The 20487-nt window shown below is 45.2% G+C and overlaps 1 protein-coding gene across 1 annotated transcript; it reads right to left on the bottom strand.

Annotated features, from left to right (window-relative positions):
- Positions 1-445: 445 nt before the first annotated feature.
- ggt5b (gamma-glutamyltransferase 5b) lies at positions 446-20381 on the bottom strand. The gene is made up of 12 exons (XM_035391790.1): positions 20206-20381; positions 10791-10918; positions 10547-10642; positions 8855-9050; positions 8251-8411; positions 7456-7602; positions 6617-6747; positions 5122-5306; positions 4499-4590; positions 3986-4098; positions 2711-2821; positions 446-1868 (listed from the first exon to the last, which is right to left on the bottom strand). The coding sequence occupies exons 1-12, from the start codon at positions 20379-20381 to the stop codon at positions 1722-1724; spliced, it is 1683 nt and encodes a 560-aa protein (XP_035247681.1). The 3' UTR covers positions 446-1721.
- Positions 20382-20487: the final 106 nt, after the last annotated feature.

The following is a 20487-nucleotide window of genomic DNA, read 5'->3' on the forward strand; positions in this document are numbered from 1 at the left end:
TTTATAAATAAGGACATATCCATTTCCTTTTCAGCTGAAAAGCCACTTTCGGTCCCCGATTGCTTTTCTTTAAATTTAAAAATAAACAGAAATCAGGAACACCCCCAGCAGCACATGCGGATTCACAGGTGTTGTGGGGGAGAATAATAGCATGTTAGCATGCATGCTAACGGCACCACCGTTGGTCAAAGGTCAACACTATTTACTATAGCAATAAATGTGCAGATAGAGGAGTCATTTGACTAAATATAATTACCTAATGATCAGTTTCATATGTTGTTCTAATGCCAATAGAGAGGCAAATAATTTTGCTAATCGCAGCATGTACATCAGTTAGAAATAGCACTGAAGTCATGAAGTTATGAATGCAACATTTAGGATGCAAGACCAGGAAACATTTAATTTTTACAATCAGTTTATTAAGAAACTTTAAAAAGCATATTTATGTATTTGATAGAGGTTTTAATGCATTTTCTTTTTCACATAGGCTCTGTGTTGTAATCACTGCGATCATGGATGGTTTAGGAATTTTAAAAATTAGCCCACACCAAATACTAAAGCTTTCTCACTCTCTGATTTTACCATGCCTACAACAGAACCTTTAAATTTCTCAGAATTCCGCTCAGGATCATCAGCACAATGGCAGGGAAAACAAACACTGAACATTGGGACTAGTAAGGGACTTGGGATCAGTCGATACGGAACACGCTGCAGTCAATAACTTCCCAAATCTCGTTTTAGCATGCTCAGCTGCGTGCTAAGAACTGACTGCGATGCTACAATCGACCCGATGTTTTGGTGTGACAATACAGAAATTTCACAGTCTACATCACCGATAATCCAGCCGGGTCACTTCACTGACAATACACCACATCAAAATACATTCATTTAGTGTATATCCTTACCCAGAGTAACTGGCTATAAGGTAGCTTAAACCAAAATTTATTTTCACTTCAGTGATTTTTGGAACCGGGCGTGCGATTGTGAAACAGGTGCAAGTCTTGTGTCTGATGAGTGAGACAACAGGGGGAGGTGTTTGGAATTTGGGGGGGGGTCCCGATCTTTGAGTCACAGCAGTCATTTTTGGTGTCATGCTCTTACTGCACCTTGCTGCAGAAGATGCCCCCCAAACCGCAGAAATTTTGTTTGATCATTTCTTGATTTGTTCATTGGGGTGGTGGGGCCCAATTCCACCTGCAGACTCTTAGCAATGTACAGATAGCATAGCCTGTACATGTTAAAAAATTCAGTCACATGAGCGCAAAAAAAAAAGAAGTTATTTCAGCTTGGAAATGGACCTCTTTAGCTAGCTACATTTCAGCAATAAAAAAAACAACCATTTAAAAACAGTAAGCTACATCTCATAATAGCTGCAGAGATCTTGCGAGTAATCAGATAAATGGACATAATTCAAAATGCATTCTGCTGCAGTTTACCGTTGATTGGACACTGTTGGTTTTCTACATCCGTTCTGCTGTGATTGGTCAGGCTGGGCAGCTGTAGTCCGCAGTGCGCGGTAAAGTCATAATCATGATCACGTGGTCAGGTTTGCCCATAAATGTTCAGCCTCAGGGTTTGAATGGGCCAAGTCCAGATGTACAAAACAGGCGACGTGTCGAACGCACCTTGTGATAAATTCCCAACCAATAGCATTCTTCCTCTACAGCGCCCGGTAAATCGGGCATCGGGCTGGCAGCCAGCGCGGTTGCCACGGCGAGTCCTCAGTAGCCCGCTGCCTTTCCCAGCTTCCTGAGGTCCGACATGGCGCTGATGCAGCCGCCCTCCTTCGTCACGGCGTTCACCACGTTGAAGAAGTACGGCCACGCCCCCTTCACGTGCCCACGTTCCAGCAGCTGCTCACGCAACCTCTGAAGCCAGGAAAACACCAATCACAGCCACGCCCCAACCCATAGGCCGCGCCCACAGGGCCCACGTGTCCCCGCCCCCAGCCCCTTCACATTCTCACGCTCCCACAGGACTCAAGCTGAGGTCAGCATTACTGACATGCTCTCGTTTAGCAAAGCTGTGGAGCCGCGCCTCTCGCCAAATCAGTGTGGGCCGAAATCAAGCAGCCCTGCCACCGCTGGTCAGCACTGCGTCTGATGCCTGAGGGACACTGTTGCACTAGAGGAAGTGTCAGTGATGAGTGCTGGTCAGTACTGTGTCTGATGCCTGAGGAACACTACAGGAGCTGTCAGTGATGAGTGCTGGTCAGTACTGCGTCTGATGTATGAGCGACACTGTTACACTAAAGTAGGTCAGTCATGAGTGCTGGTCAGTACTGCATCTGATGGACACTGTTACACTAAAGTAGGTGTCAGTCATGAGTGCTGGTCAGTACTGTGTTTGATGTATGAGGGACACTGTTACACTAAAGTAGGTGTCAGTCATGAGTGCTGGTCAGTACTGCGTCTGATGGACACTGTTACACTAAAGTAGGTGTCAGTGATGAGTGCTGGTCAGTACTGCGTCTGATGGCTGAGGGACACTGTTACACTAAAGTAGGTACCAGTCATGAGTGCTGGTCAGTACTGTGTTTGATGTATGAGGGACACTGTTACACTAAAGTAGGTGTCAGTCATGAGTGCTGGTCAGTACTGCGTCTGATGGACACTGTTACACTAAAGTAGGTGTCAGTGATGAGTGCTGGTCAGTACTGCGTCTGATGGCTGAGGGACACTGTGCTGTTAGACGGGAGCAGGGGCGGTACCTCGTTGAAGCCGGACTCAAAGTTCAGATCGTTGTTGGCGTCCACATAGAGCAGAGGGGCGCTGACGGCATCATGCAGGCTCTTCCCAAACCACACGTGGTTCATGATGGTCTGGGAACACAGTGAAAGGGGGGGCAGGGTCAGTGTTTCTGAGGCCAGAGGGAAGGAGCGTGTGCGGGTCTATACCCCTGGAACACGGCACGCTCGGTGTCAGAATTTCTGCCACGCGGTAGTTCTACATTTCCAACCCTACTGAGCCCAGCATACATCGAATCAAGGGAAAATTCAATGATAATTACGCGTGGCAAAACAAAATGGTTTCCATCACTGAAGGCACAGTTTATGAAAAATACAGCGAAACTTTGGAAAAATGTGTGTTCTAGCAAAATTGCTGAAGTCAAGGTTTATGCAAGCCATTTAGAACTCAAGTATACCGAATGATTGCTATGCTGCAATTGTAGTAGTACGGTAAGTACTAGTAGCAGCAGCAGCAGTAAGGAGGCTGCATTCAAACCAGATCAGGCAACGCGGCACCTTGCCGCAGGGTTGTGCGGCGGTGTGGGCGTGTCACTGCATGGCCCATTTGTGTGACGTCATGTTGTGAACTTCAAGTTACACCCACTCCTGTCCGCTAAAAAACAATGGACACAAACGCAAACCGAAGGAAGCTTCTTGCTATCGTTATTTTGCAGCGTAGACTGCCAGCCAGACGCAGACGTCGAAGCTGGGTGCAGGAAATAAACCATGCGAGGACACAACTGGGAGAGTATCATTATTTGGTCCATGAACTCCATAGTGCTAGGTACAATAAACAGCAATAAACATGCAAGAACTGCTAAATAGCTGATCTTTTATACAGCTTAATTCCGATGTTCGGAATTGATATTTAGCTAGTAATTATTGTTTCGGTACTCGTCCCATTACCCAGTACTGTCAAATCACGATGACGATTATAAAATTAAATCTTAGGAAATGAATCGTGTCAGTAATTCATCTGACAGTTGCTTGGTAAACAGCGGACTGCTACATGGTAATTTAAACAACTTACGTGATTGGCCACTGCAGCGTGACATCGGGTTGCGTTCCGGCAAAAGTTGATTCTGGTTCAACTTTCTTGCCGCAGGCCGCTGCGTTTTTTTCCGGCACCCCATGCGGCCCCCCACTGCCGCAGCCTAAACGCACTACCCCCATTCAAATGAATGGGAAGACTGCCGTTTCTGCCGCACAGCCCTGCGGCAAGCTGATCTGGTGTGAAGCAGGCCTAAGTGTACTCACCAGGGCCATCGCGGAAGTGATCAGACTGCCTCCAGATGCCCCGATCACCAGGGTTTTCCCCCTGGACTGGGACAGGAGGAGCGATGGGGCCATGGAGGAGGGAGGCTGCTCTCCTGGTGAGGAGCAAACCATCCACATGTCGTCACAACAACATGGTACCATCACCGCATGACCACACAGCAACCTGACGACATGTTACCATTACCCCATGACAACACACTACAATTAATGCATGACCACATAGCAACCTGACAATAGGTTACCATTACCCTATGACAACATAGCAACCTGACAACAGGTTACCATTACTGCATGACAACATGGTACCATTACTCAATTAGCACACTTCAAAGGACACCACATCACAATGATATCAGGTCACCATGTCACCTTGTCACAACGACAAACTGACACATGCACAGACACACACTCGAACACAAACACACGCAAACACTTCAGTGGTGATTCAGTCACACAGAGAGAAAGAGAAGATTCGATCTGCCGTCTCCTTACCGGCGGTCATGCGATCCGCAATCCCACAGAAGTCCAACAGCTGGTCGTTGAAGATTACACCAGTTTTGGGAGAGTAGATGGCAGAGCCAAAGCTGTCACAAAAATAGAGTCTGAACATCACACTTACACAAGGGCTATACTAATCTTACACAATAAAGCTGGCAGTATACTCAGTAAGAAGAAAGAACTTCAGGGTTGAGAACCACTGGCGAACATGTTCATGAACACTGTTGTCGGTATACTCGGTGAGAACACCGCACCGTTTAAAGTCACTCCACGCCGCTGGGGCATGAATAATTACGAATAATTACAAGGCAGCCATTAACCAGGTCTGGAATCTCGCCCAGACCTCCGTGTCGCAGCTACGCCATGGATGTATAATGAGAAGGGCTACGCGAGATAACAACACAAAACAAAAAGTTTAAAGTGTTTAAAGGGCTTTAGTTCATCTAGCTATGCCAAAGAATAAAAAAGGCGAAGGAGATGGTACGTTCACCCTCTAAATCAGAGTAGGACGGAGAATGGAGAGTTTTGTCTGTACTTTTGGCAAATGCGGAGTGCACACGTGCACACAGTGATTGACAGCGCGCAGAGTAGGGCGGCAGGGGGGGGCGGCGCCTCACATGCGATTGATGGAGCTGGTGACGGAGACGGCGGTGCCGTCCTCAGCCAGGACGGACAAGTGCGTGGTGCCTTGCCGGTCAACGGAGAGCGTGAAGTTGTAATACGCAGGGTCGCGGGACGCGTTGCTGCGGATCATCGACCTGATGCGATCGGCAAAGTCATCCTCGATCAGCCTGGGGGCCTCCTGCGGAGAGAAGCAAAGAGGCGACAAACGCATCAGGCAGGTAACGCAGCTTAACCGCAGCTGAACTTCAGTCAGGAAACACAGCATAACGGGTTAACTTCAAATCTGACGCAGAAAACACTGGGCATACTTATTATTTTTAGATAAATTACTTTTCATAGCTTGTTTTTTTTTCTTTTGCAGGGAGATATTTTTTTCTTTCAGAAAACCTCCAGAGGCAAAAAGAAGGGGAGTTTGCAAGATAAATATAATCTGGGCCATGGCTAACGACCTATAGCTTTGGGGCCTCGTTTATAAAAATGTTCTTGGACCGAAACTTAAACGTAATGTCAAGATCATTTCCCAAGTTGTGCTTTGATTAATAAAAATAACAGACTGAAAAAAGTTGCTCATGTTGGTTTAAAGTGGCGCATCTGCATCTTATGCACCTGACATATATAGCATAACTCAAAAGAAATTTTAACTCAAGTGAATGTGCTTCACAACTACTCTGTCTTGTGATTGCGGCTAATAACAGAATTTCAAGTCGGTTGATTCACGTGAAACTTTGATTTAATCAGTTAAAATGTTTTAACCTCTTTTATGTAATTATTTTCAATATAGCACAAAAAGCACCATGTGAATACAGGGCTTTCATTCAAGGCATGCAGAGCTATTTGTGACATAATGTGGCTTAAGATGGTAAATAATCCCTCTAAACATGAAAAAGACCTCATTAAGAAAAATCAAAAGCTTGCTAAAAGTCTGGTATTGCAATTGTGGTTGGGATGAAAACCAGCACACATAGTTGTCATCCAGGCACAAGGTGGGGAAACCACTGGTCTAGTGCTTTTAATGCACTGTCCACATTCAGGAGTACTACCTCAGTAGCACACAGACAATTGACCACACTTTGGGAGACGTCACAATAATAGTAGTTAAGGTGGTAGTGGCAGTCACAGCTAGGAGATGTGAGCCAGTGAAATCCCCATTGAACTCTACACCCAGAGGATACATTCTGTATGGGCAGTGCTACAACTTTTGGAATGTTTTTCTTCCTAAATTCTATGTCAGTGTTCTAGAACTCCATTGCATTCAGTCACCAGTAGTGATTTTTACATCAGCATTAGAATGTTCAGTGAGGAATGTTCTAATCACATATTTGTGATCTTACACCTCTAAGGGCTAAAGCAGCTATCTACTGCATTTCATGCTTGGTTGAGAAAAATTGTTAGATCACTCAGAATTTGGATGGGCTTAAGAGGATGTGGTTTGGTTAGCTGTAGCAGCAGTAGTAGAAAGTAGCAGCTGCAACAGTAGCAGTAACTCACCTTTCCTGAGCTAAAGTTGGGATCCCTGACACTCTTCTTCTGCCCTCTTGCAAACTTGGAGGCTTCGGCAAACCTGTGAAAAGTCAGAACCTGCTGCTCGCCTTCCACTGAGGAGGGTGAGAGATTGAATCCTGCACACAAAAAGAACAAACAGACAAAACCCAGGGAACGTGGTCACTGAACGAGCACCCAGAGGTTTGTCCACACCCTATTTTATCAACTGTATCCTCCTGTCTCCTGTCACATTTTATTGTGGGTTAAGTATTCTTGCAATGCAATTTTTGGCCATAATTCTCTCAGGTAGATTTTGCTCGTACTGCTTTCCGATTCCCCAAAAGGTTTCCAAGCCATAAAAATGGTTAATTTCTAAAATGGCAAGGGCTTCTTTAGGCATTATTAAGAAGGGCTGTGTGGTTCTGGTTTACGCAGAGATCAGTCAAATACTAATCAGCTTGCTTGTCACGACATGAAAGTGCTTGACTGCCCCAAGTACTTGATCACTGGCCAATGACCGATGATTTAAGAATGCACGAGCCATGTAGCCGCATGCCTGGCAGGAGGGTGGGGGGAGGAACATCCTCTGCTAACGACGCCCATATTTAGAACAAATCGCTCGGGACAAGGGACCCTTTGCCTCAGACATGGCTGCAAACTCATGTTTCACCTGGAGCAGAAACTCTACCCGTCTGGCTCTGACAAATGTTCCTGTCGATGCTTTTCAAGTGCACCCCCCTAAGTGTAAGACATTCTTCAGATGATCTAATCCCACTGTTATGAGCACTATAAATTACAGTCAAGAATACTCTGAACCTCTCTCTGTAGGAGCCAGACACTCGCACCTTTCATAATGTTGAGGACGAGGCCAAGAATGGCGCCCCCGGCTGGGGGGGGAGGGATGTACAGTTTGTATTCTCCCAGAGGAACTGTCCAGGGTTCGGTCACCCTGGCCTGGTAAGATTCCAGATCCTCCAACGATAATGTCCCTCCTGGAACAGTGAATGAAAAGCACAGCAAACATCATACATTTCACATTTTTTCAATTTTGTAGGACAGTTCACAAAAGACTGCCTCACATCAGACCTCCCCCAAAGGAAAACAGACTGTTTGCCATGCTGTCAGGGAGTCAGCAGGGTGTGATAAAGAGCCAGCGCTCAGTTGCAAAACATCCTACTGGATCAGCATTACGTGAGGCTCTCCTTAATACAATGTGATCATATTTTGTATTGTTGGGAAGCCGATGTCATGGGGAACAAGTTGGTGACTAAAGATCTTGATGCCCATGGACCAGCGCCCAGCCAGGTCCAGGTACAAAGGACAACCCTTGTGATATGCTTACAGAGATAGTGAACAGTGTGCGTGTGCTTAATAATTTATACCGTTTCACTTTTGCCATTTTGACCCAGTTAAATGCTTGCTAACAGTAACCTGCTGTCACCAACTAAACTGACACTGAGTGTAACATTAGCTAGTGAAGGAGTGTGCCGCTGAAATGAGGCACCAAAATCCGTGTTGCGATTCGGTCCGGTAGGTACCGGTCATACGGGAACTGGTGCCAGAGTGGTACCAGAGTTCGGTACAGAACCCTATAAACACAGGGAAGAAAATGGGCGGACGTGGATCTGGCCCAGTCCTACCTGCGTCTTGCACATCTTTGACCAGGTCTTGAGAAATCTTGCCTGTGTAGAAAGCATCAGCACCATGCTTGGCGATGGTTGCCATGGTTTCTGCCAGCCGTGGGTACCTCAGTGTCTCGCCCATTTGCAGAACCGTCTTATTCTTGTTGCAGAATATCTCGCTGTTGGAACATCTCACTGTTAGAACATCTTTGTGAGATTGTATCAACGTAAGAACACAATACTGTGAGAAGGGGCCCTTGTTAGAGCCAACCACTGAAACTGGCAGTAAGCTCTTGACTGTTACCAGAAGTCCTAAACTTGCACAAAGTCCAAAAAGCATGCAACCTTTTAACACCAATTCTTAAATAAAGATGTTGCTCCATTGGCAACAGGTCCTCTTTTAAAATCTGGATTGCATCTAATTTGGTGATTGTGTGCTTTGCTCTTCATACGGAATTATCTTTAGCTCAAGCTAAAACAAAACCCGCTCTCTTCTCCCAGTTTGAGAACCTTTCCAGATTTCAAAACTTCCAGAACTCTAATGCAGTGCAGAGATGGTAAATGCCCTGCTGTGTTTTATAGGGGAATGAAATCACGTCTGTGAGTGTGAGAGGTGCAGTACCACAGAGGGGAGGCCTCCACGCGCTTCTTTATCAGTGGATTGTGGAGGTACCGCGCCAGGACCGGGGGCAGGGGGAAGCCGTCCCGCGCCAGCTTGATGGCCGGCTGGAACAGCTCCGCCCACGGCAGTTTGCCGTAGAGGCGGTGAGCTTGCTCGTATCCCCGGATCTCCCCGGGGATGCCGATCCACTTGCTGCCTGCAGGAGGCGACAAAGAGAGAGAGAGAGCGATGCTTCAGTGAGTGCGGCTTCATCGTCAACAGAGGGCAGAGCTACCCATGACACTCTGACAGACTTAACCAGTCGCTACCTTGTAAGGAGGAAATTCGGTTTATTTGCTTTAGGACTTGCAAGGAATTTGACTGGAGGATCTTCTTTTGTGTGTGTGTGTGTGTGTGTGTGTGTGTGTGTGTGTGTGTGTGTGTGTGCTGTGCCAGGTCTTTCTTACCCAGTATTCACCCTCCTGTGATGTACACAGATATCTGCGTGTCCCCAAAGAGGTGTAGAGAGTGACTGAGGACAGCCTACTTCATCCGAGGATTTCAACGAGAGACATGCAAATGGTGCTGGACACCCCAGCGCTGGTGCTGCCCTTTTTATTGCCCGAATTAAAAGTGCAACATGCGCAACGCGGTCAAAGCGAAGGGATCGCGGTAAACCAACCGAAGCTGCTACTACGCCAGACAGCGGCCGGTTATCAGCTCGATCGACTCCCGACTCACTGATTCAACCGACTCGAATCAAAGATCAAAGCAAGAAATCGTAGCATTTCAGTGCTGCCAAGTACTGCTTTAACCATTTTCACGGATCAAAGATCAGTTTGTTTCAGTTGTACAAACCAGTTGCATTAGTCCATTGTAAATTCCTTTTTTTCTTTTGTTCCCCTTGAAACATACCTCAAATTCTGAGTCAAAAAGTCATCGTCAAGGAAACCTTCAGTCAATCAGCAGCCTAGTAATAGTCGTAAAGCAATCTGTGCTTGTTTTCTGCATGAGTGTGTGTGCAGGTTCTGGAGCCTTCTGTCTCATTCTACCGAGTAATGCAAAAAATGTTGGCTACGTAAACATTTACAAAAATTGTTTTCATGTTAATATTATGTGTAGCCAGACACTTGCATAATCCAAACAGTCCAAGGTCAATATTACTCAAAAGGACGTCACAGTTGAAACAATAACTGCATTTTAATAAAGCAAGCTTTCTTTCTTTTTTAAACAATATGGCAAATGTACTGGTGGGAAAATGCCATATTGGGCTCATTTGTGTAAGTATCTGCGATAAACAAACAGGCACATAGAGAATTGTTATTTTATTTTATTTTTTTTGCGAGAGCCATTTTTGAAAAAGGCTGTGGCCGTGAGCAAATTTTGATACTCCACTGATGAAAAAAAAAGTTTTTCAAGCATCCCGACTATAATAGTTGTAATAATGAATATGTAAGTATGCAGTATACGGCATAGTATGGGTGCATACATCATTATCTGTAAAGGGATAATCCACAGCGATTTCACATTGCTCGAAGATGTAAACGCCACGTTGACGGACCAATCCAATCATATTCAAGTGCCCACATTTCTGGCCACCCACTATTATATTTGGTCATATCATTTGAAAAGCAGCCACTCCACTGTTTGAGAGTTATATTTTGGCGATGGAGAGAAGGTGCCAGATAAATGCGCCGCGTAGTGTTGCCGTACCTGTGATTGATGTGAAGTCTTTCGGACAGGACCTCAGCAGGTCAGGTGTGAAACCCTTCGGGACGGTCTCTCTGGAGTTGATGACTTTCACTTTGCCTGGGAGTTCAGAAATATGGCTTATTACTCAAATCAGTTTTTGCCAGACTTGTTCACATATTTTGTGGGTCCCATGGGGGATACATGGGGTTCCTCCATCAACCCGCCGGTACCGGGGGGGGGGGAGGGGGTTTGTGTGTGGCCTTACCGTTCTTATCCAGGATGGTAAATATAGCGCCCCCTCCCAGCCCCATACTCTGGGGGTGCACCAGAGTGGTGCACAGCAGTGCTGCAATGGCGCCATCTACTGCTGACCCACCGCGCTGCAACATGTCTCTGTGAACACAGGAGCAAATGCACCCATGTGACACACTGTCAAAGCCCTGCGTGCACTCACACACTCACACTCACACTCACACACACACACTCTCTCTCACACACACACACACACACACACACGCTTAGACACACATTCTCACACTCGCGTACACACGCTTAGACACACATACCCACAGGCGTACACAAGTGCACACTCACACTCACACTCACACAAGTGCGCACACACACACACACACACACACACACGTACACAAGCGCGCACGCGCGCACACACACACACACACAGTAGCAGTGCTTAGTGGCCAGTAGTCGTGGTTACACCGCAGTCATGTGCCTCTCTGCTGAAGCCTTGTGCATTGATACAGCGCAATCACCCCATTGGGCAGTAACCTCCAAAGGCCACAGACTGGTGAGAGATGTGTGCAGAATGTCAAATGGGCAGATAAGACAGACAGATAAAACCGTGCTCGCTGGGGCAGAGTTCCTTGTACCGCAGGGGTCACCAAGAAGGTCACAAATCCTTTATTTTGTCCCATCAGCTTCCCAGAAGGACTTATCTGTGCCTGATTCACAGCCCCCTGGGGTTTCACAGTGAATGAATCAATCTGAATTCTTGTTGGGTAAACAAAGCATTAATTTATTTCTTTCTTTCTTTATTTTTTAAATGAACTGAAGCTCTGGCTTCAGAACGAGCTCTGTATGAAACCTGCAGGTTCTGCGGTCTTCGCCTGTTGAGTTGACCACAGTGATCTTTGTTTTGCAATGATAGATAATATGTTATTCTTGGAAAACCTCCATGTTCCTGAATGAAATGCTACTAAACATGTATTACTTCATTCAGAATGCTGCGGCTCGTCTGGTCTTCAACCTCCCCAGACACTCCCACGTAACTCCCCTGCTCACTACCCTCCACTGGCTGCCTGTTATAGCTCGCATCAAATTCAAAACATTGGTCCTAGCATACCAGGCAGTCAAGGGATCAGCCCCAGCATACCTCCACAAGATATTCAAACCCTACATGCCAGCCAGATCCCTCCGTTCTGCTACCTCAGGACGCCTAGCTCCTCCCCCTCTTCGCACCTGCACTTCCAGAACACATCTCCTGTCTGTTCTGGCCCCACGATGGTGGAATGACCTCCCTGTGGAGGTCAGAACAGCTGAGACACTGACCCATTTCAAACGACGACTGAAGACTCACCTCTTCAGGCTGCACCTCTCCCCATCCCTCCCTTCCCCCCTGTAAATGACTAAACTTAGGGTTGTAACTAGGCAGCTGTTTCGTAGGTGACTTAGTTAATGCACCTGTCTTAACGACTACTTGTATTTATTTATTTTTTTTCTCCATAGATTGCGTTGTTGCCGTTCTCGTTGTTAGTGTTAATCAGTTTAACCATCAGGGTCCAAGTTGAACTATGCGGTTGTTCCCTGCACATGGAACAGTACTTCTCTCTAGGGCTTTCAACACACTTGTTCCTGGTTATGGTTGTACACTTTGTTGTACGTCGCTCTGGATAAGAGCGTCTGCCAAATGCCTGTAATGTAATGTAATTACTTGCCATGCCATTTCAACACATCAGCGCACACGCACACACATGCACACCTGCGCGCGCGCACGCACACACACGCACACACACACACGCACATCTGCGCGTGCGCACGCACGCACACACACGCACACACACACACATGCACACCTGCGCGCACGCACACACACACGTTATTGTTCACACGCAAGCTAAACATTGCTGTTATTTTAAAGGATGCTGCAGAGCGGTGTTGGGGAACAGTTTAGACGCATTTTGCAGCAGTTTGCAGGTAGTTCAGCTACATTGAAATATGTGTCCCAGTTGTAGTAGTGAATTACTTTTCGTCATTTTGAGGTGTACTTAACTACAGGAAATACCAACTACTCTTGGCCTTAAAATATTTTTAGCTTGTTTTACCACAACCGTGTATTCCACCATAGTTGCCCATGGCCAACAGCAACATGCCACACCCTGCTGGTTCTCCAAACTGAGCTGCACAGCGTTTCTCTCCATGTACAAAAAGAAGGGATTGTTCACTCACACGTCATGTCTGGGTAACAGAATTTTTTGATCATTTGAAAAAATCATTTGAACTACTTTTTTTTTTGGGGGGGGGGGGGGGGGGGGGGGGGGGAGTAATTGCATTTTATTTTTGCGAGCTACATTTCCCTTTAGGCTGTAGCTGAACTGCTTTCGGTCTGAATTAATTGTTAGGTTGGTCAACTACGCTTTCAGAGTAGTTTTGCCAACACTGCAGCAGAGTGTGTATTGTATTGCCACACAGCCAAGATTTTCCAGTATGAGACAGACCGGTCTCACCATTTTGTCTGTTGCTTTCCCCTATACTTGTATTACATGGGGGAATTCAACGGTGTTTTTCTGTAAAAGGAAATGCCAAGACATATTCTTCCTATTATCATATAACACCTATAAGTAACCGGAGATGGGGGTGGATTTTAGGCTGCGGGGAGGGGGTGATCTGAGGAGCCTAGATCTGACTCCAGCAGTTCAGATTAGCCTGGGGGGGGGACTTCTTTCAGTGGGATGAGGGCATCACAACCCACACCACGAGGCTGTCAAAAGGCAGAAGACCGCGGCAGCTTAAAAATCTGAAATCCAGAGTTTCAATGGATTTTGTCCATCGAAAAAAGAAACTTCACATTCAGTGAAAAGTAGAAGCAATAAATCTGACACGATGTGAAAATACTTACTGTCCCTCCCTCCATTGTCACTGAGGTGTTACATTCTTTTCGGTCTGTAAAGATAGCATTTGGGGTTTTGTTTTACAGAAGGTGTACCCATTGGCTACTTTTAAAATGAGCTATTATTAGTTCTTGTCTTAAACCTTTACAATGACCAGCAGAGGCTGGACTCCCCCACCAAGGATTCATCTAGGGTTAGTCCTTAGATTTCCTCCCTTTGAGACAAGTTTTTCTTGGCACAGTTTGAGTTTTTTTTCTTCTGACTCCCACTTCCCACTTGCTGTTTTTTTTTGGTGGTGGGGGGGTTCAAGGCAGTTTCAGTTTCCTGTCAAGTACCTTTGTGACATTGTTTCTGCATAAAGTGCTGTACACTGAATATATACATGGAGTCCCCTGCTGTAACTAGAAATTTAGGGGCGTGGTCCTGAATGCGGTTATACTGCAATCAAAACTATAGGACGGAGGCACTGAAAACTGTTAAACTGCAATTATGACCCTAGTCCAGTGGTAATGAATGCAGTTACATGGTAATTATAACTGTATGCCAATGGTACTGACGACTGCTATACTGTAGTTCCAACTGTAGCCCACTGGCAATGGTTATTGTTATAACTCCAGTCCAGTGGCATTGAATGCTGTCATACTGTTATACTGTTACTAGGCCAGTGGCACTGAATGCTGTCATACTGTTACTAGGCCAGTGGCACTGAATGCTGTCATACTGTTACTAGGCCAGTGGTAATGAATGCTGTTCATTACCACTGGCTTTTCTGCCTTTCACATGTCAACCACTTAGTCATTCTTTATATAGCACATTTCACACACAGGCCTGCAATGCATAGTGTTTCACAATTAAACTTTTAAAAAGTAATTAAAATTAAAGCCGCAAGCGGCGTTGGGAGGGGTCCAAGCATTGGCACAATTGCGCCCCCTATGGAGCGATTTTTAACCCTCCTATTATGTTCAAATGTTATGTTCTATTGCTGTCCCCAGCAATATAACCCTGCAGAAAATAATTCATTGATGGTATTATGAAGAGTTCAAATGCAGACTTTATGTCTTGTACATGACTGCTAGCATATCTGGTGGGGCCTGGAACCATTTTGATGACATCAGCAGCACTAAATATACCCTGTCTTTCAACTGGGGATCCGGACCACAGTAGTTCTCCATTCTTGGAAGTGAACATGTCAGTTAATGGTGGTTGAGAGATGATAGGGGGGTTTCTTGGTGGTTGAGAGATGACAGGAAGGTTTCTTGGTGGTTGAGAGATGACAAAAATATCATATCAAAAGATATATCGTATCATTAAAAAATATAAAAAGCACACTATAACGCATATACACAATATCAATCCAAAGAGTTGTGAGATGCACATGAGATTTTATTAATCACCCCTGCAAACAACTCCTAGCCATCTTCCATCCTCATGATCATATACCTTCACCCAACATATCTACTGCATTGCCATGGATGTCCCCTAGCCGCTAGGCGTAAAGGCCTTTACTATGTCGTAACACTAAAGGCTGTTTTATACTTCTGCATAGTACACGTAAAAATGGGTCTGACTAACACTCTGACTAACAGGTTATAACAGTTGATTCACAAAACCGATAGGCAACGTTAAATATGCGACTAAAAGCGCTTTTGTCAGGTGAATGTCTTCGTTGCAACAAGTTACATCTAGCTGAGTATTTTTGTAGTCACTGGTGCAGTATTTAGTAGGTTTGGAAATATGACTGAAGGTGTTGTCTTTTGAACTATAACAGTCAGTAACAAAATCAAATTACGTGGCCTGGGCAACCTGTGCAATATGCCGCACATGTAAAATGATCTGGCCCTTCGCGAGTGCCGCACACAATGGAAACTATGCAGACTACGCAAAAGTATAAAACAGCATTCAGATGGTCCGGCGTGTATGTAGAGCAGCAGCGCTTCCGCGCCACAACTAAAATAGGCGTCAGACATATATTCCAATCCATTGCTCAGCTTAGCAGAGAATGCACATTTCAGAGTGCCTCAGAGACAGATAGAATAATAACACATAAATACACATTTCAAATGATAAATACGACATTGAGAAAAAACGAAACAAGACGAAATATCAACTCGCGACCTGCGTGCTGCGCGTAGCCTACCGTATTATTTATTTAGACATTGGCAGATAAGCAAAATTTTCCCAATAGCAAAGTTGTAGAGCACGTTCAGATGCATAGGTCGATGAAGTTTTGTGTTGATCTGACTTATGGTGTGGGAGTTATGGCCAGCTTCGCTGCTTGGACCCCTAATAATAACCCTAACAGATACAATAGGGTTCCACCAGCTTCGCTGCTTGTACCCCTAATTAATAAAATAAAAAATACTGTGTAATAGCAAGAAATATACAGTGAGAACAGAAGACAATACATAAAATAAGACTAGTTAACCAATTAAATCTTCCTTAGTGAAGGCCAAAAAGTGTTTTCATTTACCAGCGCCAACGGTATCGACTGCCCTCAGATCTTCTCATAGGCTGTTTGAGAAGCTGGGACCATAATGACTAACAAACTGCTTTTTCATTGGTTGCATTTCACCCAATTCAATACACCCAACCGACTAGTACCAGACTATCTTCCTTCTGACCGACACCCTATGCACCAAATCAGGAAAATTGAATTTATTTGATTTATTTTTTATTATCTCTCTGGTACCTTCTCCGCTCGTCCACTGGCAGTCACAGTGAGCCAGTTCAGCTGTGTGAGCCAACAGTGGCCCCATGTTCCCAGGCAGTGCCATGCGCATGCTTCTCTACCGCTTACACAGCACTGCAGGCTAGGCCACCGCTGCCAGCTAGCACACATCACGCACCTGCATATCGCCAACCAGGGTATGTGGTGGCATCGTAGCCACCAGAGAAGGAAACTGCCCGTAAGGAAACAAAATGAACAGAGCACAACTCCGTGCGCCAAGTTACCATGGACAGGACCCATTTTTTTTTTTTGTTTGTTTTGTTGCTGTTGAAGGAAGCTGACGCTATGCCAACCATGATCATTTCTCAATCTGGAGCTTAGATTTCAGCCCAAGGCAGCTCATTTGAAAGCAGGCTATTGGGAACGAAACAAATGGGGGCAGCAAAGAAGACAGGCCTGCGGGAACCTGCTTTTAAGGTATCGTTGGGTTTACTGGAATGGAGGTTTGCCATGTTCCAGTCCACTAAAAAACAGTCCTTCAACAAAAAACACCTTCTGGAAACAAAACCTAGATCAAAAAGTATTAACCGCGTGCGGTGAAGTAATGCGCTCGTTCACAGAGCTTTCCAACTGGCCAGGCTACCCATACATGGACGGGTGCCAGCTCCTTTATGAACGAAAGTCTCCGCCCCCTTCCCGCCCCCCTCTGGGATCCGACTCTGATCATCACCACACCTGAAGGACACGGTTTCTGCTCTGGTTAATACCCGAAGACAGGCAAACAAAAAATAGTGAAGGAAACCTGGACCCAGTTTCACGAAGCAGGATTACTTAACTAGCTAGATAACTGCCCCCAAATCAGGAACATGGACTGAAGTTAAAAAAAGAGTAAACTCGGTTTTCCTCAGCACAGTCATCCAGCTAACTCAGTAACCCCTGCTTTGTGATACACCCCCCCTGGAGCGCAGGGTGAGTACTGCATCAGGGCATGCGCAAGGGGCAGGAAATGTTTACGAGCGTCTGCGGGGGGGTAATAGGGCAGTCAACCGTGCTTCAGTGGAAATGGGAAGCCTGTGAAATGGCATGTTTTCTGCCACGCGACTGCATTCACTTTTAAATACTACAGTCAGCTCATAATTCTGAGTCGATGCTGAGACAGAAAAACTTGTGGCAGCCCACTGGCTTATTCCATAAACCATCTTTGGCAAAGGCCAAAGGGGTCAAACCCAAACTAGCTCAGGCTGAACAATCAAACGCATGGTTAAGAGACAAGGCGTTTGTGAGGAAAAGCACCATTGTTTGATACCAACCCCTCATATTCTCTGTGCGCTCAATGTGACCCAGCCCTACTTCTTAAGGAAAACGATGAGCCCTTCTTTAATTTCAACTAATTTACTGTTCATTTTGCTACCGCACCTGTGCCTCTAGCAATACATTTCTCTAAAATATACATTAGCAACAAGTAACTGTCAAGAACTAGAACAGAGGTAGGGATGTCGGATATTCTGCCCGCAATGTAATCACAACGGACGTTTCACACACAAACATTCTGGTACACAAACACTTTGACAGGTAACAGCTCATACAAGGAAACGTACAGAATCGGAGTAGACACAGCTATTAAATTGTTGCAAAAGTAAACTGACTGTTCTGCAATGTTACTTTGTTACTTTAGAAGTCAGAAATTGTTATGCTAATTTGACTCTGTAATATTACATTTGTATATTTAGGCGTCCTAATAACATTAGAGTCCAGCATCATGTGGGACTTTGAATTCTACTGCCATTTCCGAAGCAAAATGGCACATAAAAAGTGGCACTCATCCTCTTATTCACAATAACCCCGGAAGGGATTTTGTATTGATGAAATTAACTGTTATTCAAATAGTAGCCAAACCCTGTCTTCACATCATCCTGATTGTTTAATTCTGATTTGTCCAAGTTAGGCTGGGAAAGAGGCGCTATAAAATGTTTTCTGACGTGGCTTAACAGATAAACCTTAATTGAACAATGATATTTTTATGTTTTTCTTTGGCAACTTCTTGTCTTCAGTGTGGTACAAAACATTTTTGTTTCATGAATGGGTGTGCAAGGTAAAATTTTGATTGTCCATGGATTTTGATCGTTGCCTGCATTCTGGGAGTCGTAAAGCTCAGAAGGCTGTAAATTCACGTACTGTAGACGCAAATCCGTATTCGCACAAACATCCACATTATAGGTTTATGGAGTCAGATTTGGAACTTTGGTTTTCCTCCTTGCAAACATATCTAAATAAACTTGTTTTCCTCCCTGTGACCATGGCTGAATCCTTACAGTTTGGTGACTGCAGCATGACCACCCTGGCGGGACGTCTGGTCTTAATCTCTTGGTCCCTGTCACTAACCTAAAATCTTTACAGGTGTTTTTCCCACAGCTCACAGGCAGGACTGCTGCCATGGGCTATGCATGGCAAATTGTAGTCACTCACTCATGGACTATTTTTGAGGGACGTTTTGTGGGACGCATGCGCAGGTGATGCGCAGGTGGTACGGCACGACAAAACTAGAAGGAACAACATTTTTACACGCATGTTTTTGTCAAGATCTTGTCTACCTGTGTGATAACCTATAAAGCATTGCCTCCAACAATAGTGATTACATGCCGAGGGAAGCGACTCATTTTTAACATCGTACTAAAGCAAACAACTGTTATATTCTGTCATGTTAGCGTTTCATACGCTGTTATTTGATTATACTGAAGCATTTAGGACACTGCATGCTAAATAAACAGACAATGTTTTCTGATAGATCGCCAAAATAAGTTTGACCTCCCTAATAGAGGCCTTTTTTGAACTTGCTTAAATATGATAACAGTTATGGGGAACCAAACCAGCATGCTGCGTGTCAGGATGACGGGCGTTGAAAAACTCTTCTCCGTTCTGCTATCTATTGTATTTCCAATCAGAAACAGGCCCGCAGGGTCAAATAATCCATAACTACCTGTGGCTCACTGCCCCGCTGCCCTCTCATTCTAGGTGCCACCAGAACGCGCGACTTGCTAGCACACCGTAGCCAGGAGGAGGAAATAGAAGGCAATGAGGGGCTGCATAAATACTTAAGGACAGAACCCAGGTGAATAATCCTACCATTTTTGCCGCTTTCAACATGGACGCACACATTCTACGGACGTAATTAGCACAATTAAGCACACTGCTAAAGACTATGCATGCATCCGCCTTTGTAGAGGTATCTTTATATATATGATGACATGGTTAAAGATGTGCGCTTTTTCCGTGCATTCCGTAGTTTATATACTGGTGTGGAGCGTCTCGACAAGTGTAACGTAAAACACAATCCGTGGCATTGAAATCGCCTGCTAATCGTTTCCAACATGGAAACATCCAACAGTATGTGATTACAGTTTTTTTTTTTTTTTTTTTTTTAACTCGACGGACAAATGCCGATTCGTTTTTGTAAAATTAATTAAAGAAGAGCTCCAACTAACACCAGAGCAAACACAACTTCGGCAGCAAATTAAGCGCCCAGTAAAACATGCGTTAATCTCTTAAACTCCTTACAGTTCGCGATTATAACAAGCGCGATGTCCACAAGGTGTTCACATTGATTACACACTTAAACAAGTGCTGCCTCCGACTGTCCTGCAGAAAATCTAAACAGACTGTGATTTAAGAACGTAGTCTACAAAATGTGTTGCCTTGATCATACATTTTTACAACTTGCTATAACTTATCATAAACCAAAGCTTTTACGAAAAATGATCTGCAGCCTACCAATAAAAGTTTAAAAAACAGGTTAGCTGTATTCAAGTTAATGCCAACGCGCAGCGTTCGCACACCATGCACAGCTGAAGCGCTGGGCAGTGAACGTGGTGCCTACTAAAGTTTATTACCTGCCGACTTCCGAGCACATCTGTGAGTCTGCGGCGACCGCCGCATGTTTGAAGTCCCCGTCTGAACATCGGAGCTTGGAAAATAAGACAACGCACAATATGACTACCGCAATTACGCACAGCAAAGCGAGACACAAGCAGCAACAGCGCCGCGATTGATGCTTGGTCCGGGCCATGCTTCCTGGAACAGTTCTAGCGTGTGTTAAGACTAAGTCTTAGTGAGAGTGGAGCTTTTCAATCCTGAGCAGTTCAACTGCGGGGGGTATACTCCACCCCTTTCTT

The sequence above is a fragment of the Anguilla anguilla genome, chromosome 14 (genome assembly GCF_013347855.1).
Source record: "Anguilla anguilla isolate fAngAng1 chromosome 14, fAngAng1.pri, whole genome shotgun sequence".
NCBI lineage: Eukaryota > Metazoa > Chordata > Actinopteri > Anguilliformes > Anguillidae > Anguilla > Anguilla anguilla.

What these genes read in the sequence shown, in the direction of transcription:
- ggt5b (XM_035391790.1), bottom strand. Translation starts at nt 20,381, where the DNA reads ATGGCCCGGACCAAGCATCAATCGCGGCGCTGTTGCTGCTTGTGTCTC. An exon ending in CAAAGATGTGCAAGACGCAG is followed by an intron (nt 7,603 to 8,250) that starts GTAGGACTGGGC and finishes TCACTGTTCCAG; the next exon opens with GAGGGACATTATCGTTGGAG. An exon ending in CCAACTTTAGCTCAGGAAAG is followed by an intron (nt 5,307 to 6,616) that starts GTGAGTTACTGC and finishes TTCTCTCCGCAG; the next exon opens with GAGGCCCCCAGGCTGATCGA.